We start from the raw sequence: 27,629 nt of genomic DNA on the forward strand, positions 1-27,629 counted from the left end.
AACAAACTGGTTCTGACTGTAACAACAATAACCCTGAAGCCACAGAAACATTAAAAAAGTATTAAAAGTCAAATTTTTTTTGGTTATAACCGAAGCTTAGCTTAGAAATGATTAGAAACTAATACAAAAATAATATTGTCAATTGAGGAAATCTCATAATGACACAGACACTATACAAATGGCCTGCATTTGTATAGCGCTTTACTCAGTCCCTAAGGACCCCAAAGCGCTTTACACTACATTCAGCCATTCACACACTGGTAATGGCAAGCCACAGCTGCCCTGGGACGCACTGACAGAGGCGAGGCTGCCGGACACTGGCGCCACCGGGCCCTCTGACCACCAGTAGGCAAACATGGGGTTAGTATCTTGCCCAAGGATATTTGGCATGCAGCCAGGAGGCAGCCTGGGATCGAACCACTGACCTTCTGATTAGTGGCTGACCTGCTCTGCCACCTGAGCTACAGCCACCCAATCTCTTGACCTTCAGAGTTTCTTCTTCACTGGATGTTTATTTTAGAGTAAATTCCAAAAGTTTGCTGTTGACTGCTGGGATACAAATGTCACACGCCCACGTGACCGTGTTTGACCGCTCATTTTATCTTTAACCTTTTAGCCTCTTGCTTTGTTTACACTCATTCTTGTTTTCTACACCGTCACACAAATACGCCACCACACCTCATTTTTATCTTTCATATACAGGAGTATATGAGTTTATATAAAAAGTATATTTGATTCAAGCCTATAAAAACTGCTGAAGGTCAAGGTAGAGCAGAAACCTTATCCAAACAAAGTAAGGATGAACAGTCAGTGTTTAATTTGCAAAATAAAAAGATATTTCTTTTTTCTTTTGGTTGCTACAGTTGCAGAAATATGTAAGGACAAGCTTTCTCAGACAAACAGTTACAAAACCATACAAATGTCAGTACTGTTTGTACAGACAATCAGCACTGATAAGGCCAGATAAAAGAAATGACCACTATAAAAACTGCAATAGGAACCACAGATAAAACAAATATTTTACCTACGCTTGATAGCAGCAGCATCAAATCTCTACTGTGCTTGCCTGAGTTCAACTGTGGTATTCAGCCTGAAATGCAGACATGGGCTCGATCGGCTGGTCGTGGGAGCAACATCGTTTTTTAATGTATCAGTGTCTTTCACTTCCATTTGCTTTCTTATTTTATTTTCTTGCAAAACGGGGGCATCTATCCTTGACATACAGGTATGTACAGTATAATTATGGCCTATGAGTCAACTGATTGATTGCATCATACAATGAGCTGTACTACATATACAAACACTGTAACATCTGGATTGTAAATACTATCAAATGGATCACATATTTGAGTAAACATATCATTTGGTGTTTTTTTGTAACTATATGAATCAGTGTGTGTGTGTGTGTGTGTGTGTGTGTGTGTGTGTGTGTGTGTATATAGATATAGATATAGATATATACACTCATACACACAAATCTTACTCTTTAGCTATTTTATTTGTTATGTTTTTGGTTTAAGGTGAGAAAATGTTACAAAAGGACATCAAATTTTTGACATCATCAACTGAAAGAAATTTAGCTTATAGTGATACATTGTATGTCAAAAAAACTGTATTATCAAACTAGAGAAGCTGCCACCTGAAATAAATTATTTGGTATTTACTAAACAAAAAAAACAACAACCACTGATTAACTGGACAATCATTGTAGTTTTAGTATTCAGCATGGTCTAAGGAACTTGGAAAGAAAAGTGTCTGAACTTCGTTAAGTTGCTTGAGGATGTTTCATCCGAGAAGCTTCTTCAGTTCTCGGTTCAAATGGTGGAGAGTACCATATTTAAGCCCTGTGGGAGTGTCCCCCCCAAGAGGGACAATGGACCCCTTATGATCCTTTACACAATCAGCCAAGGTTTCAGGTGAGCTCATTGTGAAACGTAGCCCCACCCTTTCCTGAGGTCAAAAACCTTGGCTGATTGTGACCCACACCCATTTTCACAACTTGGCTTCATGTGATTAGGCAGATTAGGGCTTAAATCTGGGAAGCTCCACCATTTGACTCTAAAAATTAAGAAGTTTCTCAGATGAGAGGTGAAACGTATTCAAGCAACTTAAAGCTCCTTCAGCATGATTTCCTATCTATAGGTACCTGTTTGTTTCTGCTGGAGGTAGTGTCCTGGCAGTCATCACGATGGGCATCTACAGCACCCTCCTGTTCACCTCCACACTTGCCTTTGTTCTACTCGTGTGCTGTGTGGATCACAGCTGTATCCACACCTGGGCATTTGTTATGCAGATGTTGTGGCAAACCTTCTGGCACCTTCTTATACAGTACAGGGAATACTACCTGCACGAACCAGTCAACATCAGGTATTAATCTTGATTTCACTCTGCTGTTACAAATTATATAAACATATGGGACAGTTTTCATGCTATATCCTCCTAACCTTTCGTAAGTGAATATTCTCTAGGGTGTACAGATGTATGAATCAAGCCTGTTCAGAGTTAGGATGTTGTATAAAATATAAATAAAGCAGCATGCAGTGATTTGTATGGTATTTTTATGGTATTTATTTAAAAAAATGTATTTAAAACCTCTCTCTTCTATAACAAGTTACAGAAAGTTGGCACCTTTAAAAAGAATGAGGACCTGTGATCAGAGCAGTACATTTTTGGATACTTTAAGAAGGTGTAGTTCATGCTTAGCACATATTTAAAAATCAAGTATCCGTAAATATGTTCTTTTTTACATAAGAAAGAACATATTTGCATCATGAAATTAGAAATATAACAATGTAGAACATAAAATCGTCATTTGAATTTAGTACCAAATCACAAAAGTGAGATCTTTAAGTTGTAAGGCAATGACCCTACAGTATTAGAGAGAAAACCACAACAATCAGATGATACCCTATGGGCAAAGCACTTGGTGATGGTGGGAAGGAAAGCCTCCCTTTTAACAGGAAGAAGCCTCCAGGGAGGGACAGACATGTGCCACAACGGTTGGAAAATGAGGTGAAACTCCTGAGCAATTTATCTTGCTCTTTCAATTATATAAGCTATGTTCTGATCTTTGATAGGATTAGAATACAGCACAGTCCCTTCAGTTTTCAAATGCGTACAGGGTTGTAAACACAGTGGCAAAAATGTTCCTAATCACACTTTTGTGAAATATGTCAAACTCAAAACAGCCATGTGTTTTTCAATAAAACAATCTCTGTTGCTTGAGGCATTCAACCACATCACGTGGTTTTAGCAGCCTGTTGACGTTGTTTCGTTTCCAAGAATTGTTATGTTGTTGCCTAACCTCTCAGATGCCGTTTCCAAGAATCAACTTTGTGTGATCACAGCTCTAGAACAGCTAATGTACTAAACAGACTCTGATATGAATGTCAGAGGCCATTTCTTCACCATTATAGATGAACTCTTAGCCTAAGTTAGACATAATGTTTTTACATCTAAAGTAAAAACATTATATGTATACAGATATCCTATTTAATCACAGCAATATCTCTTTCACTTTCAGACTGTTCTTGGCAGTGTCCACTTTGATGCTGCTCACCCAGAGAATCACCTCTGTGTCTTTGGACCTTCAGGAGAAACGAGTCGTACTGACAACATCCAAAAGGCAGACTTGTGTCACGCTTCTCCCTCTTATCAGCTACATCCTCAATTTTACCACACTGCTTGGTGGTCCTTTGGGTTCCTATGGACAATTCATTACTCTAATGGAGGGGATCAACCTCACCTCGCCACCCAGTCCACTAGGTGTAGTTTTCCTAAAGCTGATGCAAGTGTTAATGCTAGAGTGGGTTAGATTTTATCTTGTCTTTTTTCTGAAACACCTTATCCATGATTTCAACCCTGGCATCCTCTATGGCATCCTGTCGACCTGGTGTCTTGGACTGGTTTTAAGAATACAGTATTACTCTCACTGGAAGATCAGCGAATGCCTCAATAACGCAGCAGGGTTTGGCTTTTGGGAAGATTCATCTGGGGACTATTTCTCCAAATGGAGCGGACTATCCGATGGGGACTTCTGGACCACTGAGGCATCGATATGCATGTCACAGTTTGCTCGTCGCTGGAACGCCACAACAGCTTCATGGCTCCGTAGACTAGTTTATGCAAGGCACAAACACTTCCCACTGCTCATGTGCTTTGGTTTTTCACTGTGGTGGCACGGTTTACACTTAGGACACTTTGTGGGGTTTTTCACCTGGGCAGCAACAGTGAAAGCAGACCATCATATTCACAGGAACCTTTTCCCAAATATTACACCGACACAGAGAAAAATCTACACTTTTGTAAACTGGATAAACACTCAAATGATTGTTACCTGCATTGTTATAGTGGTAGAATTTAGAAATTCATCTGGTTTGAGACTTTTATCCAAAACATACATAGGTCTTTTTCCACTTGTTAATATAATCCTGCACTTTATCGTTTTAAGCCTTAATTCACTAGAACAGTAGTCAAACAAAGCTATATTAAAAAGAATGTTGACTTTGGCTTCAGGAACATAACATATAACTGGGCTTAGATTATAATGGATTGGATTTAATGTTAATGGATTGGATTTATATAGCGCTTTTCAAGGCACCCAAAGCGCTTTACAATGCCATTATTCATTCACTCTCACATTCACACACTGGTGGAGGCAAGCTACAGTTGTAGCCACAGCTGCCCTGGGGCAGACTGACAGAAGCGAGGCTGCCATATCGCGCCATCGGCCCCTCTGGCCAACACCAGTAGGCGGTAGGGTAAAGTGTCATGCCCAAGGACACAACGACCAGGACAGAGAACCCGGGGATCGAACCGGCAACCTTCCGGTTACAGATTCGCTTCCAAACCCCCTGAGCCACGGTCGCCCCCACTATAACACTATTTCTACGTTTCAGATGCAATTATAAAACACTAATTACACCCCTACCTCTTCTATATGAATTAAGAGGGTAAGTAGCAGCCACATGCTGTTAATCCAAAAGCAAAAGGGAATGTGATCACCTCTATGAAAGCAGTTGTTGCAGCGGTTTCTGGGTCGGAGCATGCAGATGTAATATGGGCTACATCTCAGACTCTCATGGCAGTACAGTTTGACTGAACAGTTGTGGCTTGTTTGCCAGAAGAAAAATCTCTTCTTTCTAAAAAGAAAGTTTAGGTTTGCCAAGTTTCAACTGAATGACAACCAAGAAAAAAAACAAAAAAAACAAACCCAACATGGCCATAATGCACAGAACTACGTTTGGCAAAAACCAAAACACAGGATGCCGAGGACCTGGACACCTTACATTCACTGAGTCGACCTTCAACTCTTCTGTATACTGAAGTACTTTAGAGTCAAATGTGAGGCCATCTGTGTGACAGCTAAAGTTTTGCCAAAAGTGGGTCGTACAACAGGACAATGATCCAAAGCACACCTGCAAATCTACAACAGAATGGCTAAAAAAAGAAACACATCAAAGTGTTGCAATTGACCGGTTAAAGTCCAGTCCTCAACCTGATTGAATTGTTGTGGTGGGCATAAACAAATGCCTGCAAATATCGAGCTGAAACAACACTGTAAAGAAGAGTGGGCCAAAACAATGTAAGGAACTGATAAACTCAGAGAAAATGATAAAGTTATTGCAACTAAACATACCTTCTATATTGGAAGATGTACTTAGTTTTTCACTGGACTGGATGTAAATGAATTCTCTTTCAAATTTGTTTAAAAGTTTTAGAGTACTGAAGCGTAGAGTACTGAAACATAAAGTAAAGTCTGCAGATCTACATGCTGACTCTCACCAAAGTCCTATAATTAATAACTGGAAGTGGTTTCTGACACATAAGCACAGGTAAAGAGGGTAAATGCTGCCTGCCCAGCATAAAAACAAAGAGCACCAATGTCAACCAGTGACTTATGAAGGATGTCGTGCAAAGACCCAGATATTTTTGTGTTTTAATGATAAATGGCCTGTATTTGTATAGCGCTTTTACTAGTCCCGCCTAGGGACCCCAAAGCGCTTTATACACCCAGTCATCCACCCATTCACACACACATTCACACACTGGTGGAGGCAAGCTACAGTTGTAGGGACAGCTGCCCTGGGGCAGACTGACAGAAGCGAGGCTGCCATATTGCGCCATCGGCACTTATGGACCAAAACAAAGTAATGAGGCCACTGGCGTACAGTACATTCATCAGGTAGGAAATTAATCATACTGCAAACTTCAAATCATCAAATCAAACTTACTGCAGCAATTTCAATTTATATTTACTGGCATTTTTGAAAATACACAAGTTGTTAAAATAGTGCTTCTCATAAAAAAACAAAACACACAAATGTAATAAAACATTGTCTCTAATTATATGAAGGCTTGTTCATTTCTTCAGAGTCTGTCTTTATTCTTTCCACAAATTGCCGGCAACAATACCTAAAAACAACAACAGTCCAAGGTTTCTGTTTGAAACAAACTTTTTCCAGCAGTCTTCTGGTTTGTTGATGTCTAATGTGTAAATCTACGAGAGAAGAAAATAAATATACTTCAATGGAAAACCTAATCTTAAAACACATGTTCGATTAGAATTTAATCTGTGCATGTTTCTCATTTAAATGTTGTATTAAAGTCGACCATGGTCCTCACCTGGTTTGTCAGGTGCATTGCTACACCGGTGAGTACAGCATAGTAAGGGAGAGTCTGTTCAGCATTGACCCCAGCTAATACCAGTCCAGACATCATGGCCACAACAAAGCCACTCAGCCAGGGTTTGGTTTGCTCCTGGAACCTCAGTGCAGTAGATTTGACTCCTACTTTGATGTCATCCTCCTTATCCTATTTATGAAAGACAAAACAACGCGAGGTCACAGTCAATCAAGGTCCCTACTTTAACATGGGACACATTAATCTCATGTTCACTTCAAAGAAAAACATCAGTAAACACGGTAAACTGCAATCCTTAAACTGCATTTCTTAAATATAAAGGAACAGCTACCTTGTACTCACAGTTTAAACTGTTTTTAAATTAGTTTCAGTTTCTCGGTTCCTTTCTTCTTAAATTTACAGGTTCTCAACAGTCACTTTATTACGTATACCAGTTCACCTGGGCAAAAATCCCTTATTGATGCCTGAGGTTAGAGGAGAATGGACAGAAAGGAAGCTGATAGGAAGGCAAGGTTAACTCAAATAACCACTCAGAAGAACATCTGCTAAAAAGCATCTCTCAACACACAACACGATGGGCTACAGCAGCAGAAAAGCACATTGGGGGCTCCTGTCAGGAAATTGAAGCTATCATTTGCAAGCTAAATTGGACAACAGATGACTGGAAAAACTGCTTTCCTGGTCTGGTGCTGATGACCTTGGTCATGATTTCTGCTGCAACATTTAAATGGCAGTGTCAGAATTTGGCATTTAAAAAAAAGCATGTTGCCAGGTATCATTGGTTCAGGGTAGTGTCGGTGTATGAGAGTGTTCTGTTAAATTTACTGCACTCAGCCTTTGGTTTAAGGAAAGAATTGTGTTTAATAGGAACGAAGTGCCCACTACTTTACCTGATGTGCGTATATTGTGTCATATACCAGCGTCCACATCACTCCTGAGAAGTATAGCGGGAGACACACGGACCAATCACAAGAGCCTTTAATAGCGGACCAGCCGAGCAGAGCGCCCCAGTTGAAAGTGAGTCCTAAAGGGAGAGAAGAGAACAAGAGAACAGCTATAGCTCTGGTAATCTGTAAAATATTAACTCTAGACAAAGAACACTACAAGATAATTTTACACAGCACATACCCAACACAAACTGTGGCCAGTAAGTGAACCTCTTCATCAGCGGGTAGGTGATAACAAGAGATAAAGAAGCAGCACCCAGAGCTATACTGTGAGAGCATTTTGAACAATGTGAGGGAAAGACTGCAAAATAACTGGATAAATAATCACTTTTAGTTACACTATGAAAATTAACACACTGTAGTAATATTGTGATCCAGTTCAACTGCTGCACTGATTTTTTTTTCTCATGACTCGGAGGATTTAATCTAACCTATACACCTGTTCCTTTTCTTCTATTTATATTTTCCTAATAAAATGTAATTAATGTTCATACATAAAATTGATTCTGAGTACCTGTAATAGTTGAGACACAAAAGAACCCCAAGTGCAAGCGAGAGCTGCCCTCCCAGGAAGACCAGCGCCTGCATTCGAGAAATCTCTCCTGATGCGATTGGTCGAGAGGCTGTGCGGGACACCTGCGCAAAAACACGAACACTTTCAATTTATCAGAGCTGAAAAATAAAGAAACACTTTGAGCAGGGGAGTGACAGTGACACAGGTAAGTCTAACGTCTGCTTGGCAATGGAAGTTTTATTTACTTTATTGCAAAAACATGTCCTGTTCTTTGTTTGGAGTCAGCTGTAAGAAAATCTCATTTACTTTTTTGTCGAAGTCTTTGTCCCACATGTCATTGATGGTGCAGCCAGCCCCTCTCATGAGAAGAGCACCTGTACCAAACAGTGTGAGCATGCCCAGATCTGGGAAGCATCCAGGGTTAGCAGCCAGAGCAATGCTCCATGTGCAGGGGAGGTACAGCAGCCATGTCCCTACGATTAAAAGGCAATGAATTTCAAGTGAATTAAACAAGGAAATAAGATAAAAACAGAAACAAAGCCCACAAAGAGATGAATGCGCAGCCAATAGCTACATTAATCTGGTGGCATTTTAAATGTGGTTTGGTTTTAGATGCATCTGTGCAGTGACACTGAAAAAATGCAGGGGCAAGATATTTTAGACTCATTGTCTTGCACAGTAATTACATAAGAGTTTTACAGTTTGGTAGGATTACTTCAAAGAACAATTTTAACCATTATTATCTACATCAGCGGACCCCAACCTTTTTTGCGCCACGGACCAGTTTATGCCCGACAATATTTTCATGGACCGGCCTTTAAGGTGTCGCGGATAAATACAACAAAATAAAACTAGTACCGGTACTGAAAAAAAGAAAATTTATTCATAACACACGTGAAAAGACCAAGGAAAACCGAGTAAACGATAAAAACGATAACAAAATAACGCTGAAAACCGATAAAAACCCTGAAAACTATACATTTCACACCTGAGCCTCAACTCTCGCGGCCCGGTACCAAACGACTCACGGACCGGTACCGGTCCGAGGCCCGGGGGTTGGGGACCGCTGATCTACATCATGAGTTAGGGCTACATGTTTACAAAGATGCTTCCCTGTTAGTGCCAGTTAATAGTTCTACAAGGTCAAAGATGACGTGCTTATTTTAGCCATTTGTTTTCTGAAGACTGTATTAATGTTATATAGCTTCTTGTTTTGTTCTGTTTTGTTAACATGGTAAAAATGCTGCTAAAAATCGTTCTGGGCTTAAAGAGTGCATGTTTGGAATAAAGTCAAAATTCTGAAATATTCTAGATATCAATATTTTTTTTAAAACTGATACAGATAAAAGTCATTGCATAGCAGAAAATGAATGTGTTTAAGCATGTAGACATGGTCATAATGACCTGCTGAAGTTAAACCTGAGTACATGAGATTGCTTTGTCACAGCAGGAAGGAAAAACTCCCTTTTAACAGGGAGGGACGGCTATCTGTCGCAACTGGTTGGGGTGAGCGAATGAAGACACGACAACCCAACAATGTAATGTTCATATAAGTACAAACCTATAGGTTTGTCCAGCCTCATCAGCCGGAGGTACGGTTGGACGTGTACTGGTGCTGAATTTACTATAGTAGCAGCTGATAAACTGAACGGTCTTCTCCCGTTTTGCTGTGTTTCAAGGAGTCTTATTGATGACCAGATTGCAGATTGGTTCTTAGGCTTTCTCTTCCACACACGGGGGTCTGAGGGGGGCCCATCTCCAGCCTGTATCCCTTCCTTCTGGATGAAGCAGGTAGAAAGACATCGATAACAAGCTCCATGGTGGATCCTTTTCAGAGTGCTCAAAGCTAGCTTGGCTGGGAACATGGTGTCTCTCTGCACTCATAAAGATCACCCCTGCACGCACGCACGCGCACGCGCACACACACACACACACACACACACACACACACACACACACACATACAGCAGCAGCAGAAAGACACACGCAAACGAGGGTTTAACAAATGCATTTGCTACAACAGAAACAGAGATGTGTGAAACTTTTGGCTGAAACAACCCGACTGTTTTAGCTGTTTAGGTAAGACACTGCACACACCTACATGAGACAAGCTGGTGTTACAGTAACAAGGCTAAGCTATCACTGAAACTATAATGAATGCTACCAACACGCTTGCTAACTCTTGTGTGATATAACGCCAAAGCAAGCTTACACTGAAGGTTACAGTTGAGAACATACCGATTTTAAAAAGACCAAACACTGGACAGATGACAACCAGATCAATACTTCCCTGCTGGGTCGTCATTGGTCGTCTCTTCTTTGAGGCTGACAGACAAGTTGGAGAACCAGCGCCTCCAACTGGTGTGGAGTGTGAATCACAATTTCCTTACTGGTTAAATAAAAACTCACACTAACTAGTTTTTATTTTTTATTATGGCAGCTCCATATTCAACATTCTTTATCCAGTATGTCCACTTTGCCTCCTCTGCACATGTACAAACAATCAGTAAGTTGGTTTTATTAGTTTTTGTGGTTTCTTTTGCAATCCTCAATGGGAAATAGCTACAGAGGTCACTTTCTGTCAACCATATGTATGCAATAATATAAATAATATTCAGCTTAATGGAAGCTTTTATATGCCAATAGTTTTTTTAATAGCAGTGTTTTGTTAGTTTATCTAACACTGCTTCACCTAAGGCGTTCTTAACAATTGCCTGTTTCTCTCTTTTTTTTTCACTTTTTAAGGAAAAAGCACCCATGCTTTTTTGGTTAAAACCATATGTTGGAAAACCTCTTTGAACAAGCCATGTAAGTCTACTTCACTTATTTTGTTCTTGTTAACATACAAAACAACCATGGAGTAGTAGTCAGTGTAAACTGATTGGATCCTAGAAATTTATTTCTGTTCATCTGGACCCAGCGTTTAGTAGAAACATTTTATCACTTATCTATGTGACTTCTTCAGTTTCAGCCGACTGCAGGCTTCACCAACTTTACAAACAATACGACAATAACGACTAAAATAACACCAATAAGCCACAAGATCTGGAGATCAGCACACTGCATTCCTATGCAGTCCTATGCTAAAGGCTGATCTCAAGAACTCCACACAAGTTACAGTTATAACCTCTGGTCTCCTCCCCCTACAGTAAACACCCCCACAATGGAAATACACTAGTACAGTGGCCAAGGGTGCTGACACCCTGACCCCCACCTCCTTTTAAGGTAGTGTCCGTTTGCCCTTTGTCTGCCCCTCACCCTCAGTAACTCTTGCTTCATGCCCTGGGGGTGGGGGTTGATTGTCCTTCTGCCCTGCACCTCAGTTCTTTGTTCCCATCCCAGGCCTATTTTCTATTTTGTATCCTTACACCCATTACCACAATATTATAATGTTGCAAGCAATCACAACTATATTCTCTTTAACGTTGATGTACATTAAGGAATCTATTCTCAACAATTTCATTTTGTTGTAAAAGCCAGACCCTCTGCAACAGTCTGTCTGCAACATCAGTATAAAATTTATCTGGGAACCAAGGTGATATTGGTAAAACAAAGCTTTTCTTGCTTTCTTTGTGACCTGTGCAGCTCAGCAAGCATCGTCACTGCAAGCACGTGGCCAACTGCCTGCGATAGAAACCGAGCCTGAAAAAAGGGTTTCTGTTATAAATTTTTAATAACAATAGCGCCCGTTTATTTAAATATGCGGTGCTATATAACACTTACAGTATGGAGGATTTGTTAATACCTTTCATTGGACATTATAATACCTATATCGCCGGCCATAGAAACAGAAAACAACACCATCATCACAAAAACAAAAGACTTTTAAAAGGGGGGCTTTGCGTTAAGGCATGAAATCTACGCACTTCTGGTTTCTGTTTCCCCAGATTTCACAATGAAACTAAGCGTGGAAGTAAAAAAACAACAACAAAAAACTCCATACTTTTTCGTGAATATTAACAAATAAAAAACAAACACACTTTTTTTTTTATCAAATTGATACAATTAAAAAAAATAAAATTAAGAAATCTTAGTTCGTATTAAAACAAAATATCCTGTCGTTATATCGAATCTCGTGTAACTGCAGGTAAAAAACATTATAACTGATATTTTAATTACTTACACAGCGGAGGTAGTTTTCAAGTAGTTTTATTTTGAAGGGTTGGTGAATTCTACGGAAGTGAAGATGTTTTGTTGCGGTGGCGGAAGCACAGGCCAGGGAGAGTTACACTCGCGGGAAAAATGGTGGAAACGTGTTCTGTGTTCATGCGACCTCCAGCAGCTGTTCAAAACGGTGCCTCCTAAGCCTTGTCCTGTTTTTGTGTGCATGCGTGAGTAAAAACCTTGCGTGCATCGCGCACTTTAGCGAGTTGCACATCTCGGCATTTTGTTAAAATAGGTAGGATCTGTTTATTCGGTTGACTCGTTTTACGTCTCCTTCCTGTTGAATATGCTACACTGAAAGTTAAATAGAGGTGTTGAGTTCTTTGTGCTGCCATATTTAAAGATAATATTAGCAAAGCGTACAATCTCGCTCTTTTTTTTAAGTATTCACTTGTGCGTTTAACTTAATAACGGGTAACGAAGTAGCGTCGAATTATGTTGTGCTGCTTCTGTGCCTTGAGAAAAATAATAATCTGTTTTTTCAGTTGTCTAGGTGTGTCACTTAATGTGTAAGGCTGTGGGTTAAAAGAGGCGCGCAAGATGGAAAACGGTATGTATCACAGAGCTATGCAATGTCTTTGTGAATTAGTGATGCGCGAATCATGAACGAATCGTTCAATACTCGAGAATCACTTTACTGACTCATGAATCATGATTCATAAGTCCAACTGACTCATCCCTGTTGCTGTTAGCAGCAATGTATCTAGCTTATAATTAAAATTGTGGAGAAAAACACAACATCCAGTATCTTAACAAAAAAAATTCTGCTCTGAACTGGAAGAAAAAACCCTGAGTAGAAGCTCACATCAAGAAAATAGCTCCTCGGTTCACAGTAGCATCGCTCTGCTAACATGCTAACAACACATTTGAGCTACTCACCCCCTCCCTTCCTGTGCTAAATCGTAAGCATAAGCGAATCACTCAGGACTCGCTCGACCCCTCCCTCCTGTGCTGAATCATAATTCATGGGCTGCATCCTCCTGAGGCTGCATTTGTAGACCGATTACGTCACAGTGACGCGCCGAAGGCTGTCCAAATTCGTAGACTCCTCCGAATACAGCCGACAAATGCGTCCTCCTTTTCCCCGAATTTGAAGGATGGGTCGGGTGTGTCCTTTGTGGCCTATCATATCCCAGAATTCATAGCGCGGCCCAGCCAAACTCCAGTTTCCAACAATGGCGGCCGCTACTAAGTTTTAAAATTACTCATACTAATCTTTCTGGGTCACAAAATAAACTTTTAACATATTTTCAGGCGAGAAAGTAGCTGTGTAAACATCAAATATCTACTCGGTTTATCGAGATATCGCAAATTTGCAAAAGTGCTTCGACGTTTTCGGAGATGTCTGCTACCCACCAGCTTGATAGCAAGCCGGGAGCTCGAGGGTTACTGATGCGGCCGAGAACGGCACAACTCCCGGCACATCATTTTCAGATCACCGCGGACTTTCGCTGCTCGGGTTAAACGTAATATATAAGTCACTTAGACAACCTAAAAATGTTATTGTTGGGCTTTTTCAGTGTTTTGTTTGTTCATCAGTAAATCGGTTTGGCTGAGATTAAAGTTATTAGATTAGATTAGATAAAATAAAACTTTATTAATCCCCCGGGTGGGTTCCTCCTTGGTTTTTTACACAGCTGACTAAACATTAAACAGAAGTATGAGACAGTCGAGAATTTACGCCAGTGTCCTGTTATATTTTAGATAGCAAGGAGCAGACGGCCGAGTTTATTAAACTCCACCGAGACAGCGGTGACGCTAATCAGAAGGCTAGACCGTCCAATTTCACGGCCGTTTACTTCCGGCCTACCCGACCTTCTGAGGACCCGGCCCACATAGACCGCGAAGGCCGGGTCCTCGGGAGGATGCAGCCCATGAATTTGGACACGACTATGGAGCGAACGAATCACTCACTCACTCACTCACTAACCCCCTCCCTCCTGTGCTGAATCATAGAGCGAACGAATCACTCAGGACTCACGAACCCCCTCCCTCCTGTGCTGAATCATAGAGCGAACGAATCACTCACTCACCCCCTCCCTCCTGGCTCACAGCTCAGTGGACATTTAGATGAGAAAATATATATTTAACACATTTAAGGAAAATACTAATAAAATAAAAATAAACAAAATAAATGTTTATTAAGCAATTTTGATAGGAAATTGCTTAATTTTAGAAATGTTTTTGCTCTATAAAATATATATATATATTTTTTAGAATCATTCATCTTCTCACATGAAAAGAGAAACAAATTAACTTTGAGTGAAAATGTACATATTTTGCACACTCTGGTCAACTGACTCAGGGAATCAAATGACTCAAAAATCCGATTCACTTTGGTGAGTGACTCATTAAAACTCGATTCAGTAAAAATAATCAAATTTACCATCACTATTGTGAATAGATACTGACCTATGCCGATCTATACTGGTCTGTTGCCTGCCCCCTCAGATACCGTGGAGTGCTCCACCTCTGGCCACATCAAGCAAGTCATCAACCAAGCAGTCACTGAAGAATCCCAAGTCAAGGCTTTCCATTGTAGTCACTGTGTGCTGATCTTCGAATCCAAGGTGTACCTTTTTGAACACCTTAACAAGGTGCATGGCCTCAATACAGAAACTTCTCTCAGAGAGGCTGATTTATGCCCTGGGACTGACAAAGCCAACACAGAGAACAGCAGTTCAGGAGATAATTTTAAATGCCAGAGCTGTGATTTTAAAGCTTGTAGTTGGGATGGTTTAAGTGAACATGAGGAACTGTGTCACAAAACTTCAGAAAATCCTAACGTGTCAGGAGGTGTCATCATTTCAGAAAACCTCGACAGAACTTTAAGTGTCATTTCAGCAAACCAGAACAATGAAGCTGCAAGAACATCGGAAGATCCATCAGTTCTTTCAGATATTTCTACCTCAGAAGCAAAATGCACGTTAAAGGACCTGAAAATTTTGCAGGAATCTCCTTCAAGCTCCTGTCCAGACAGTAGTGGTGTGTTTAAAGTCACAGCAAAGTCTGTGATAGATATCACCGGAAGTAAGTCGAACCCTTTTTTGCACACTGACTTGACTACTGATTTGACACCATCTAAAACTCTGGAACAATTCAGAAAAGAAACTGTTCCTGACAGTGCAGTGAAGAGATCCAGTGGTAAAAGTTCAAAAGGTCATCCTGTCAAAAAAGCCAAGTTGGATAACGAAGAGATGCTCACGGAAAATGAAAATGAAAATAGACAGCAGTCATCCAGCAGCAACGAGTTTTCATGTGAAGTCAGCGAAGATGAAGACGAGGCAGACGCGCCAAAAGTGTATTCTTGTAAACATTGTGACTACAGTGACATGGGCATCAGGCGAATTTCTGCCCATTATCAAAGTGACCACCCTTATATCAGATACAATTCTGTCTACATTCAGGACCCAAGTGATCACAGTGCCACCTTTCGTTGCTTGGAGTGTCCAGTTGAGTTTTTAAGCACAGCTGACCTCAAGAGGCACTACTTGAAAAATCATCCAGATGCCTCAGATGTATTTGCCATGAAATCATGTGGCCTCAGTTTGGTTTTCAAATGCTTTCTTTGTAAATTTACTACCAATCTATTGAAGTCCTTGAAAGAACATTACAAGGCAAAGCATGCAACAAATGAAGTGGAGAATTCCTTATTGTTCTGCAGATATTCAATGTCTGAATGCCAAGAGGAATCGTCTCAGCTGAGTCTAGATGTTCACTACCAAAAAAGCCACCCAGATGAAGTAATCACATTAGATAAAATCAAACAGTCAGCTTGTCCCACATCACATGCAGCATCAGAGATGACATCTGAGAAGTGTTCAGATTCTGTGATTGTAGTAGATCATTCAGAGACCACACCAGAAGCCTGTAAGAATCGTTCAGAATCTTCCCAAACCACAAAAGGGGAATCTTCGAAGTTTCCAACAAAATCCAGTAATGAAATTACTGCTGGACTGGACACTTCCTCATCCAGTTTACCAAATGAAACATTTTACTGCCAGTTCTGCAGTTACACAAGTACCAAGGTTAAGAGTATCCTTGGTCATCACTATGCAAAACATTCTATGGATGCACCAATAGGTACTGATGATGTCCAATGGTACAGTGCTGAGATGCAGAAACGTCAGAGTGAATCTAAGATGTCAAAAAGTCCTTCATCTTCCCAATTTAATACTAGTAAACAAGTGAAGATGTGTACGGAAAAAGAAGATCTGTATAAGGAGGATTGCACAGCAGATGCCTCAGAAACAGGAGAGAGACCGGACAAGTCCTACGCATGTCCAGAAAACTTGTTTTACTGCCACAAATGCAACTTCGGAAATCCATCTATAAGAGGAGTAATTACCCATCAGGCTAAGGTTCATCGAAAGTGTAATTCCAGCACTAAGTGTGTTCTTGAATATACAGCTTTAATCCATGATGAAATCAGGAAAGCAAATGCAAAGGATTCCTCTTCTTCCCATCTACCTCTTCCTATAATAAATGAAGGCGAAGAAAAAGCATTTTTTTGCCACTTTTGTAACTACAGGCATAGTACTTTGGATCAGGTAATGCACCATTACAGCAAAACACATCATGGATTTAAGGCGAAGCCTTCAGAAGTCCTTCTGCATACATCTAAGATCCACGATCAGGCACAGAAATCTCCTCTAACATCCACTCAAAATGAAGAAGCTGCTCAGGAAATCCTCAAGATGAAAATGAATAAGAAAAAGAAAACAAAGACACATTCAAGATCTTTGAGGGCAACACCCTCAGTGACAACCCCACACACAAAGAGGTCCCTGAACTGTTACATATGTGCATACAAAACTGACGCGATATATGCTCTGAAGACACATTTAAGGAAAATTCACAAAATAAAGCGTACATTCACAGATATTTTAAGATATTATTTTAGACAAGGACCATTAGAGCCCGGCTATTATTGTGAATTCTGTGTTTTCAGACATGAAAAAGCTGCAGCAGTTTATGAGCACTACCAGGAACGCCACCTAGGACGTGTCCCCTGCGTTGAGTATGTAAGTTCTCGGTTATATGCCGGTCCTGGAATGGTCCTTCTTAAAAAGAAGAAGCCTGATCTAGAGCAGAGTGGAGGCAATGGCACTGAAAACAGATTGCTATCCCAAAGATCTGGACAAAATAAAGCTGGTTTATCTTGCAAAAGATGCTCTTTTAAAACTAACTCTTTGTCAGATCTGGCACACCATTACCGAATGGTTCATCCTTTGAGTGCAAAACTTTCCAAGGAAACAAGCGCAAGCTGGCGGGTGGAAGACCAAAGTGACAGACCTGGCTCATTTGACTCCTACCAGTTTGGTAAATCACAGGATAAAGCAGAGGCGTCCTCCACAGTGTTCAAGTGCCGTTACTGCTCTGCAAATTTTAATAGGAAACACAGTCTCCACATTCACTGTGGATTGAAACACCCGGAAGCTGTAATCGAAAGATTTGAACAAGAACAAAAACCAAAAAAGCAGCTCCAGAAACGTCTGCATGAGACATTTAAGTCTAGCATAACAGCAGAAAAAAGCCTCTTGATCTACAAGTGTCCAAAGTGTCCATATGTGAATGCTAGCTACCAGGGGACCCTCACTCACTGTCAAATGAAGCATCCAGCAATTGTAGTCCGGGCAGATGAACTTGAGACAGGTGAAGTCTTTGCATCAAACATGGTCAATTGTACTTTAGGAAAAAGTTCTAATGAAAGAGGGTACTTGTGTAAAAAATGTTCACAAATCCATGGATCACTGAGAAAATTCAATGCTCACTGTAAGATGGTTCATCATGACACAGAAGTGTATGAGCACACTGACACTGAAAGCCAGCCGGTTCACACATCTCAGGGCTCAGCACGGGAGGATGCCTCTGTGAAAAACAAAACTTCGAGACAAGTAAGCATTGCGGAAAGTAGACAAGCTCCACAAACGGAAACTCCTGAGGCATCCCCGTCAACTTTGCTGTCCGGCCTCCGCAGCAACAAACAGTTGTACAAGTGCCAGATGTGCACCTATAAAGGACTGTATCAATACCTCCAGTGCCACTACAAAAATACTCACAAATTGGATGCAGTCAGTATTTACAAACTTCTTGAGAAATATAATAAGCGTAAATGGAACTCTCCCAGCAATGTACTTAAATCAGGCAACAGGACAAAGGTTAAATGTTTGAAATGTCCAGAATTAACATTCAAGTCGTCGCAGCTGCTCATTGACCACTATAGTACTTTTCACCGCTCAGAGTGGAAATTGGACTTTACTATGTTGTCACTAGGATTGACGAAAAAGAAAACCACAGGGGTTTACAAATGTGACCACTGCAACACACAATTAAATGGGATTAGAAAGGTGTGTTATCACATGGATCGCCACAGAGCAAGGATGCTAAAAAAGGCCAAGGCTGCGCAGAGAAAGGAGTCGCTTATTAGCACAACACTAGAGCAAGAATCCAGCGAGGTAAGTTGACGCTGTAATTCCTGTCTACACTCTTTGTCTTCTGATCTACTCGTGTTATTTGACCATTATGGTGATTATTTCCAGCCCTGCAGGCAAGACGAAACGACCACATTGGAAACTGTGAACGAGGTTAATTGTTGGAACGGGACACCAGTACAGAGCGCCGCTACATCAGAACTCTCTGATGTAGAGCAGCCAGAACTAGAATCGAATGGAGACATACACACGTGTAAACAGTGCGGCCAGATGTTTATGTCATTGAAAGGCTTGCATTCACATGAGCACAGCCACGCAGCCATCAAGAAACTGGACAATAGCTCCACATCTGGATTAAAACACAAGTAAGAACTTTGGACTTTTTTTATTTTAAAAAACTAAACTTAAAAAAAAGTATTAATAATGGCTAAATTTAGGCTCGTATATTAAAGCAGTCACACCATTTTGCCACGCTTTTTTTTTTTTTTTGTGGGCTCACTTAAAAAGTAACATAGCCAAATGGAAATTTTAGCAGTTGGTCTTGTTTAGTCTGAAAAAGTACAGTGCCTATCTGGGTATTAGAAAAACTTTGCAGAAAAGCTTCTATCGAATCGAACCAATGGCTTTCTGACAAGAGAACCAAAGTAGAGAAATTATACCTCCTTTACAGATTATAGGAGTTACTTCATCTACTCTCTGTTTGACTAATGTATCTTTCGCAGGCTTGTTAAAATTGAATTTTGATTACTTTATTCGTTAAAGCAAGTCCCAAACACCCCAAGCTGTATTTTTTGTGAGAGTTGAATGATTGTAAACCTTTTTTTTTCTTTTTACCTCACCAGCATTAGAAAATATCTCATCCACAAATCTGGAACTCTGAGACCTTTTCTGTGTAGTTGCTGTACCTATCGGACAACAGTCTTTGACCTCTGGAGGAGTCATTTTATGAAAAAGCATAATGGTAAGAACTCATTTGTAACATCACCAGTGGTATCTTATGAACATTAAGTGTCAAATGCATTGACTTTGATCTGCGAACATTGATTTCAAAATCACCAGAATTTTTAAAATTAGTCTTTTGTTGTAGATTATTAGGATACGTTTTCTGTATACTGGATTTGGTCAAGATAATATGAGTTGTCACAGGTGCATTTTATATTAGAAGCTGACTTTAACTGTTCAGACTGGGATGGTTTTGGCTTAGTTTTAAAGACAGCCACAAATTTCACAAGAAGGGGTTTGAGAGATTTCGTGTGGCTTTATGTCTGCGTTTTCTTTCATGTCTTTCATTTTTCATTTGGTTATTCTTTTGCTGAATGCTTAGATCTCATCATGGCTGCAGCTGATACTGAAGACAAGGATGAGAGCGAAGAGAGGTTTGATAATGAGTCCTCTAATTCATCAGAGAAAATGAACAGCTTGCCTGAAATTGATGAGGGACCTGAACTGATTAAAGGCAAGTCATCTCTCATGTTTTTTGTGTGTGTGTGTTTTTTTAAACGTGGTCTTGGTTTTCATAAAACAAACAGTTTTTGGTTTTGTAGCAGTACTAACAGACTGTGGGTCCTTGAAACTTTGACAGGATCTCTGTACTTGGAGCCCCCAGATGTGCGGCGCCAGTTAAACCACTACACCATGATGGCACACAGCAGCATCAAATCTAAAGTGAACGTGCAACTTTCAAAATTACCTGAGAACAGCGTGCTTCACTGTGAGTTCTGCAATTTCAGCACTGGACACCTGTCTAGTATCCGGCGGCACTACCTAAATCGGCATGGAAAGAAAATCCTCAGATGTAAAGACTGCAACTTTTTCACAGGTTTAAGGTAAGGTGCTGCAAGAGTTTGTAGTTTTGTGTGTACAAAAGATTTTTGGCTTTTTTTTCTTTAATAAAATTTAGTGTGTTACTAAAAATCTGCAAATTGTACTACTTAGCTTCAACTATTTAGCTTTTGTTTTCGAAAATGGAAAATGTACACAAATGAATATTTTTATGTAAATATTTGTCTTCACATTTGTTTTAAATGTTGCATTTATTCTCGCATTTGCATATAGGATGAGTAATAATTGATACTTTTAATTCTGCATTATCACAGATGTGCAGGATCTGACTAGTTTCTATAGTCAGGTGACATAATGCATTCCTGGTTTGCCTCAAGGAGGAGACACAAATCCCTTTGCGGTGGCATCGGGAAGAGAACCTGGCATAAAAGTGTGCTAAATCAAATATGCCACGCTATCTGCTGTTTGAACCCTTTTTGAAGAAGAAGCTTCTTTTATTCAGATTTAGACATTGTTGTCAATTATTTTAGATGTATGGAAATAACTTGGATGAGTTTTATGAGGTATTTGACTTGACAGACATCTTGAATTTGTCATTTTTACTCATTACTCAACAGGAGTTGTCACCAAACACCGACAGATTTGCAATGTTATCACTGATTTCTCCTGTTGTCATTAGGAAAACTCTGGAAATGCACATGGAGAGGGGTCACTCTACCTGCCAGTCAAAGCCTACTCATCAGAAGGACCTCTGCTGCCCTTTCTGTCTGTACCAAACTAAGAACAAGAACAACATGATTGATCACATAGTCTTGCATCGTGGTATGTTGGAGCATTTGCAGGATTTGTAGGAACGTGTTCTGCTTTCCGATACCTGACGCTGTCACATAAGCATTCCCTTTTTTCCTTTTTTTTTTCTTTACAGAGGAACGTGTAGTGCCAATAGAGGTTCGTCGCCCCAAACTGTCACGTTGCCATCAAGGCATCATCTTTGGGTCAAAAAAGGTATTCTCTTTAACTGGCGGACGGTGCTTTTGTTCTACACACTGCTGTCATAACCATGAAGACTTAGAAAATCAAGAGAAAATGAAGTTGAATGAAGAATGAAGTTATTTAAGCCTATAAAAAATGTAAGCAGCAATTAGATGTCAGACGTCAACATGTCTGATATTTGAAGGGAGTAGCCAACGAAAGAGAGTGGGAGCATACATCCTAAAAATATGAATAGATATAAAAATGAACATAAAGAATTCATCAGAATGACATTTTTAAATGTCAACCATGCCTCTTGTTTAGTAGCACTGCATCACTTTCACAAGCTACATATAGACAGTGGACTTACTTTTGCAAAAGAATGGTTTTATTCACATATCACATTCGCTACAGAGACATTGGCACTGGGCCATTTGATTCCTTCCTTCCTGAAACTTTGCCACAAATCTGTTTAATATTGATTAAGGTTGCACCTAATGGAGTGATGCAGTGCATATCTTACCCAAATTCCCTGGCTATTAAAAAGTGCTACATTTACAGGGATTAAACCATAGGTAATGTCAAAGATGGACATGGACAACTACTGTGACATCATCCGTTGGTTTCTGAAATTGTGTTTTGATGCCCCAAGATTAGCATTTTCACCACAACCATATTAGTTTCAAAGTAGGGCTGGGCGATATGGCCTAAAATCCATATCACGGTATAATTTGAAGCATGTGTGGTAACGATATATATCACGATATATTCTTTTCTTCTGTATAACGTATTTTACACACTATAAGGCACACTTAAAATCCTTTAATTTTCTCAAAAATCGACAGTGTGCCTTATGTATGAATTCTGGTTGTGCTTACTGACCTCAAACCGATTTTGTGTTACACGGTGCGTAGAAATCAAAAAATGTTTTAGTACGACTTTGGAGAGCTATGAAAGCGCACCGCTTGATGGATTGCCGGAGCATTACGGCTGCTGTAGTCAGGAGCCTTGCGGAGTAATCCAAAACTCCGTCCACTTCAGGTTCCAAAGTCAAACAAACACTGCAGCATCACTGAGAGTTACAAACTGTCTCAATTCTTTCATCTTTAATAAAATGATCAGCGTTTCTGCTCTACCAGGTGTAACAATTAAGTTTAACATCCAGGCATCCATGAAAACAGAATCTATTAAATTGAATGGAGTTAGAAGTTAGCAGGAAATTTGCTCGCTAGCTTCCACCTAAACATGATATAGCATGTTCTGACTGAGAGATTTCTGAAAAAATTAAAATGTACAGCTCTGCTATCACTTCCAACATATAAATGAAGACAGAAAACTAAACAGCAGTGACATTTGTAGGGTTACTGAAGTTGGGCTAGCTGGTATATAATGATGTCCTACGTGATTGCTAGCGACACAGCTACGTTAGCATAACATTAGCACAGTGAAGCTGAAGGATGAACGCCAACTTTTTCCCACTCGATAAAAGTTAACGTGAGGGTTTCTAGTGGTTAGGGACAAATGCAATTGCATGGCAGGATGCTGTAAACGGACCAAACTTCAGTCAAGAGAACAACTGAGATAATCCATCCACAATACGAGGTTAGTCATTAATATACTGCAACAACATGGGAATATAGCAGCTGCAAGAGAATTCAGCATTAATGAATCAATGGGACGGAAGTGGAGGAGTGGAGTTTTTGGCTATCCCCATATTCCAAAAATGCTTTGTCTCTTTGCTATTACTGTCGCTCAGCATAATTTGCAGATGATGTTGTTTTTAGCCGCTGCAATGCTTTCAACCAAAACAGGCGCAGCTTGATGACACCATCAACATACGCTATCGCGGTAGAGCGGTATAGTCAAAATCTCTACCGTTGGCCAAATTTATATCGTTTCTATCGTATACCGTTTATACTGCCCACTTCTATTTCAAAGAATAAGATGTGGTAAGAAGGAGAGGGGCTGACTGTGAAACTGCTATCTCTATGCAGTAAGCAGACAAAAGATAATCCAACATTTTTAAGCAATTTAAACATGATTTGCAAAATAGTTGTAGTAATGTTTTATTCAGTATGCTTCCAAAATCAGTGACTACGCCCATAAACTCACAAGGAAAGTGTTTACTATGTCATGTCTGTCTTCCCATTAACTTCTATAGGACTGGGAGTCTTATCTCAACCCCATTACTCCAAGTGTATTATATTGGATAAATGAGTTTTTGAGGCTTCTACATCATCAGTGCCCCACCCCCACCCCAATATAATGTGTTGGAAAAGTGTATCATAATTTGGACCTTGATTCTGTCTATGCAGGTCATGAGGAATCATGAACTCGTGGGTCAGGTGAGCCTTGATCAGCTGGAGGCAAGCGTTGATAATGTGCCAGTAACAGAAGAGGAACATTTGTCTAACATGGACCAGCTCGATGAGAACAGAGAAGATGTAGAAATGGAGGACTGTGATGAGGTTCCACAAGCTGAGAACCAGGAAGAAAACTATACCACAGAGAAAAGTGCACTCCAGATCAGGGAATGCCAGGAAACCAACGGAGAAAGTCCTGGCGAGACTTCCGAATCAGACATTCAACATGAAAATGCAAAACCAAACTCTACTGTCCAACAAGAGCTGCAAAAACAAGCAGAGATTGTGCTGCTAGAGACTGCAAGAGAACAGGAGACAGGAAATGTGGAACAAAGTGTAACAGAAGTGAAAATTACAGATACCCCATGTGAGGATTACGGCAATCCAGAGGAAGAGAGGCAGACAAATGAAAACCAAGCCCAACCTAAATTCAAAGAATCTGGAGACAAACAACAAACGGAGACAGGAAATGATTTCAAAGTGGATGAAGAAACGCTAGCTCAAAAGCAAGACGTTAAAGCACTTGAGCATAAAACACTGAACATCGAAGCAAAGGTAGAAGATGACATACTGCATCATATCTTACAGTTGGCCAATGATGACAGCAAGATGCATAACAAGGCAGATGAGGGTAAAACGGTTAAGATGGAGAAGGGCACTGAGGCAAGTGATGCAAGTGATATCCCATTAGCTGAAGAGAGCAACTTCCCTTTGTTCCAGAATCCAAAGAGTCAAGTTGGTATAGAGGCAAATTCAGCCTTGAATGTGCACACTCAGCAAAGCAGTGAACAGGAACCTAAACCTTGCACAGAAATACCAGTACTTGAGGAAGAATGTCTGAAGAAGGAAGTGCACTCTCCTGAATGCTTCAAGGAGGAAGAAGAGAAAGGTCCTTTCGAGCAGAAGCAGAACCAAGAATCTGAGATGCTCACAGAAGATGAGGAACGACACCAAGATCAGGCGCCTGGTGACCATGACGGGATGAAGGAGGCAGATGAGGGTAAAACGGTTAAGATGGAGAAGGGCACTGAGGCAAGTGATGCAAGTGATATCCCATTAGCTGAAGAGAGCAACTTCCCTTTGTTCCAGAATCCAAAGAGTCAAGTTGGTATAGAGGCAAATTCAGCCTTGAATGTGCACACTCAGCAAAGCAGTGAACAGGAACCTAAACCTTGCACAGAAATACCAGTACTTGAGGAAGAATGTCTGAAGAAGGAAGTGCACTCTCCTGAATGCTTCAAGGAGGAAGAAGAGAAAGGTCCTTTTGAGCAGAAGCAGAACCAAGAATCTGAGATGCTCACAGAAGATGAGGAACGACACCAAGATCAGGCGCCTGGTGACCATGACGGGATGAAGGAGGCAGATGAGGGTAAAACGGTTAAGATGGAGAAGGGCACTGAGGCAAGTGATGCAAGTGATATCCCATTAGCTGAAGAGAGCAACTTCCCTTTGTTCCAGAATCCAAAGAGTCAAGTTGGTATAGAGGCAAATTCAGCCTTGAATGTGCACACTCAGCAAAGCAGTGAACAGGAACCTAAACCTTGCACAGAAATACCAGTACTTGAGGAAGAATGTCTGAAGAAGGAAGTGCACTCTCCTGAATGCTTCAAGGAGGAAGAAGAGAAAGGTCCTTTCGAGCAGAAGCAGAACCAAGAATCTGAGATGCTCACAGAAGATGAGGAACGACACCAAGATCAGGCGCCTGGTGACCACGACGGGATGAAGGAGGATGATTGTCTGCAAGAGCAAGAAGGTAAAAATAAATATTAGTTTTTGTGCATTTTTGTAAGCAAAATGCAGAAGCAGTGTGGAAAAACTAAATCTTTGCGTCTATAGGATGTAAGAAGGTAAGTAACAGCCAAATGCTACAATCATCAGCAAGTATGGTGACCTCTATAAAAACAAATTGTCTGGCAGTTTATTGATCTGATTCACATGTGTAATAAAACAATGCACAAGGCGAAGATGCTCAGACAAACCAAAGAAATATATGTAGAAGAGCTACATCTGAGACTCTAAAGGCTTCAATAGCGATGTCTAGCATCACGTTTGGAGAAAACCAAACAGGATAACAGCACAAGCTGTTCACCTCCACACTTGCCTTTGTTCTACTCGTGTGCTGTGTGGATCACAGTTGTATCCACACCTGGGCATTTGTTATGCAGATGTTGTGGCAAACCTTCTGGCACCTACTTATACAGTACAGGGAATACTACCTGCACGAACCAGTCAACATCAGGTATTAATCTTGATTTCACTCTGCTGTTACAAATTACATAAACATATGGGACCGTTTTCATGCTATATCCTCCTAACCTTTCGTAAGTGAATATTCTCTAGGGTGTACAGCTGTATGAATCAAGCCTGTTCAGAGTTAGGATGTTGTATAAAATATAAATAAAGCAGCATGCAGTGATTTGTATGGTATTTTTATGGTATTTATTTAAAAAAATGTATTTAAAACCTCTCTCTTCTATAACAAGTTACAGAAAGTTGGCACCTTTAAAAAGAATGAGGACCTGTGATCAGAGCAGTACATTTTTGGATACTTTAAGGTGTAGTTCACGCTTAGCACATATTTCAAAATCAAGTATCCGTGATGTTATCCAGGCATTGATTACCTTCAAAGGTATCACTAATGCTTAATAATATCTACTAGGTTTAGAACAACAGAGACAATGGCTTTTTCAAGAAAGATCATATTTACATAAGAAAGAACACATTTGCATCATGAAATTAGCAATTTATCTTGCTCTTTCAATTATATAAGCTATGTTCTGATCTTTGATAGGATTAGAACACAGCACAGTCCCTTCAGTTTTCAAACGCGTACAGGGTTGTAAACACAGTGGCAAAAATGTTCCTAATCACACTTTTGTGAAATATGTCAAACTCAAAACGACCATGTGTTTTTCAATAAAACAATCTCTGTTGCTTGAGGCATTCTTGAGGCATTCAACCACATCACCTGTTGACTTTGTTTCGTTACCAAGAATTGTTATGTTGTTGCCTAACCGCTCAGATGCCGTTTCCAAGAATCAACTTTGTGTGATCACAGCTCTAGAACAGCTAATGTACTAAACAGACTCTGATATGAATGTCAGAGGCCATTTCTTCACCATTATAGATGAACTCTTAACCTAAGTTAGACATAATGTTTTTACATCTAATGTAAAAACATTATATGTATACAGATATCCAATTTAATCACAGCAATATCTCTTTCACTTTCAGACTGTTCTTGGCAGTGTCCACTTTGATGCTGCTCACCCAGAGAATCACCTCTGTGTCTTTGGACCTTCAGGAGAAACGAGTTGTACTGACACCATCCAAAAGGCAGACTTGTGTCACGCTTCTCCCTCTTATCAACTACATCCTCAATTTTACCACACTGCTTGGTGGTCCTTTGGGTTCCTATGGACAATTCATTACTCTAATGGAGGGGATCAACCTCACCTCGCCACCCAGTCCACTAGGTGTAGTTTTCCTAAAGCTGATGCAAGTGTTAATGCTAGAGTGGGTTAGATTTTATCTTGTCTTTTTTCTGAAACATCTTATCCATGATTTCAACCCTGGCATCCTCTATGGTAGTGGTTCCCAAACTTTTTTTGCTGGGCCCCCCTTTGTTTTATAGAAAAATGTTCTCTCCCCCACACACACACACACACACACACACCCATATTTTGCTCAATTGCAGTTTATTTCACACCTCAAACATTTAGTAGACAATTAAGCAAACACAGGTAATCTGCAGGTAGTAAGCAGGGTTTTAATAGTTTTGCAATTTTCATTAGTTTTTATTTTTATTTAG

At 40.2% G+C, this 27,629-nt stretch overlaps 3 protein-coding genes across 6 annotated transcripts; 2 read left to right on the top strand and 1 right to left on the bottom strand.

Annotated features, from left to right (window-relative positions):
• Positions 1 to 1,103: 1,103 nt before the first annotated feature.
• mboat4 (membrane bound O-acyltransferase domain containing 4) lies at positions 1,104 to 5,472 on the top strand. The gene is made up of 3 exons (XM_087848752.1): positions 1,104 to 1,225; positions 2,143 to 2,367; positions 3,524 to 5,472. Exons 1-3 carry the CDS (start codon positions 1,104 to 1,106, stop codon positions 4,470 to 4,472), a joined length of 1,296 nt encoding a protein of 431 aa, XP_087704878.1. The 3' UTR covers positions 4,473 to 5,472.
• Positions 5,473 to 6,357: 885 nt separating this feature from the next.
• coq2 (coenzyme Q2 4-hydroxybenzoate polyprenyltransferase) lies at positions 6,358 to 10,427 on the bottom strand. 2 transcript variants are annotated; one of them, XM_087848753.1, is made up of 8 exons: positions 10,342 to 10,427; positions 9,665 to 9,998; positions 8,410 to 8,576; positions 8,104 to 8,225; positions 7,771 to 7,856; positions 7,533 to 7,666; positions 6,625 to 6,813; positions 6,358 to 6,499 (listed from the first exon to the last, which is right to left on the bottom strand). In XM_087848753.1, exons 2-8 carry the CDS (start codon positions 9,966 to 9,968, stop codon positions 6,383 to 6,385), a joined length of 1,119 nt encoding a protein of 372 aa, XP_087704879.1. In that variant the 5' UTR covers positions 9,969 to 9,998; positions 10,342 to 10,427; the 3' UTR covers positions 6,358 to 6,382. The 2 variants fall into 2 exon arrangements, with proteins under 2 accessions (XP_087704879.1, XP_087704880.1); XM_087848754.1 differs by having other exon boundaries at positions 9,665 to 9,881; positions 10,342 to 10,412.
• A 1,879-nt stretch (positions 10,428 to 12,306) lies between these two features.
• On the top strand, positions 12,307 to 27,229 carry LOC148100262 (zinc finger protein 462-like). 3 transcript variants are annotated; one of them, XM_087849301.1, is made up of 11 exons: positions 12,307 to 12,397; positions 12,753 to 12,817; positions 14,719 to 18,725; positions 18,810 to 19,066; positions 19,544 to 19,662; positions 20,026 to 20,157; positions 20,284 to 20,527; positions 21,163 to 21,305; positions 21,409 to 21,488; positions 23,771 to 25,571; positions 27,053 to 27,229. In XM_087849301.1, the coding sequence occupies exons 2-11, from the start codon at positions 12,808 to 12,810 to the stop codon at positions 27,076 to 27,078; spliced, it is 6,819 nt and encodes a 2,272-aa protein (XP_087705427.1). In that variant the 5' UTR covers positions 12,307 to 12,397; positions 12,753 to 12,807; the 3' UTR covers positions 27,079 to 27,229. The 3 variants fall into 3 exon arrangements, with proteins under 3 accessions (XP_087705427.1, XP_087705426.1, XP_087705425.1); XM_087849300.1 differs by having other exon boundaries at positions 12,311 to 12,434; XM_087849299.1 differs by lacking the exons at positions 12,307 to 12,397; positions 12,753 to 12,817 and having other exon boundaries at positions 14,507 to 18,725.
• The last annotated feature ends 400 nt before the right edge of the window (positions 27,230 to 27,629 follow it).

This window comes from Neolamprologus brichardi, chromosome 12 (genome assembly GCF_056152115.1).
Source record: "Neolamprologus brichardi isolate AB-2024 chromosome 12, ASM5615211v1, whole genome shotgun sequence".
NCBI classification, from domain to species: domain Eukaryota; kingdom Metazoa; phylum Chordata; class Actinopteri; order Cichliformes; family Cichlidae; genus Neolamprologus; species Neolamprologus brichardi.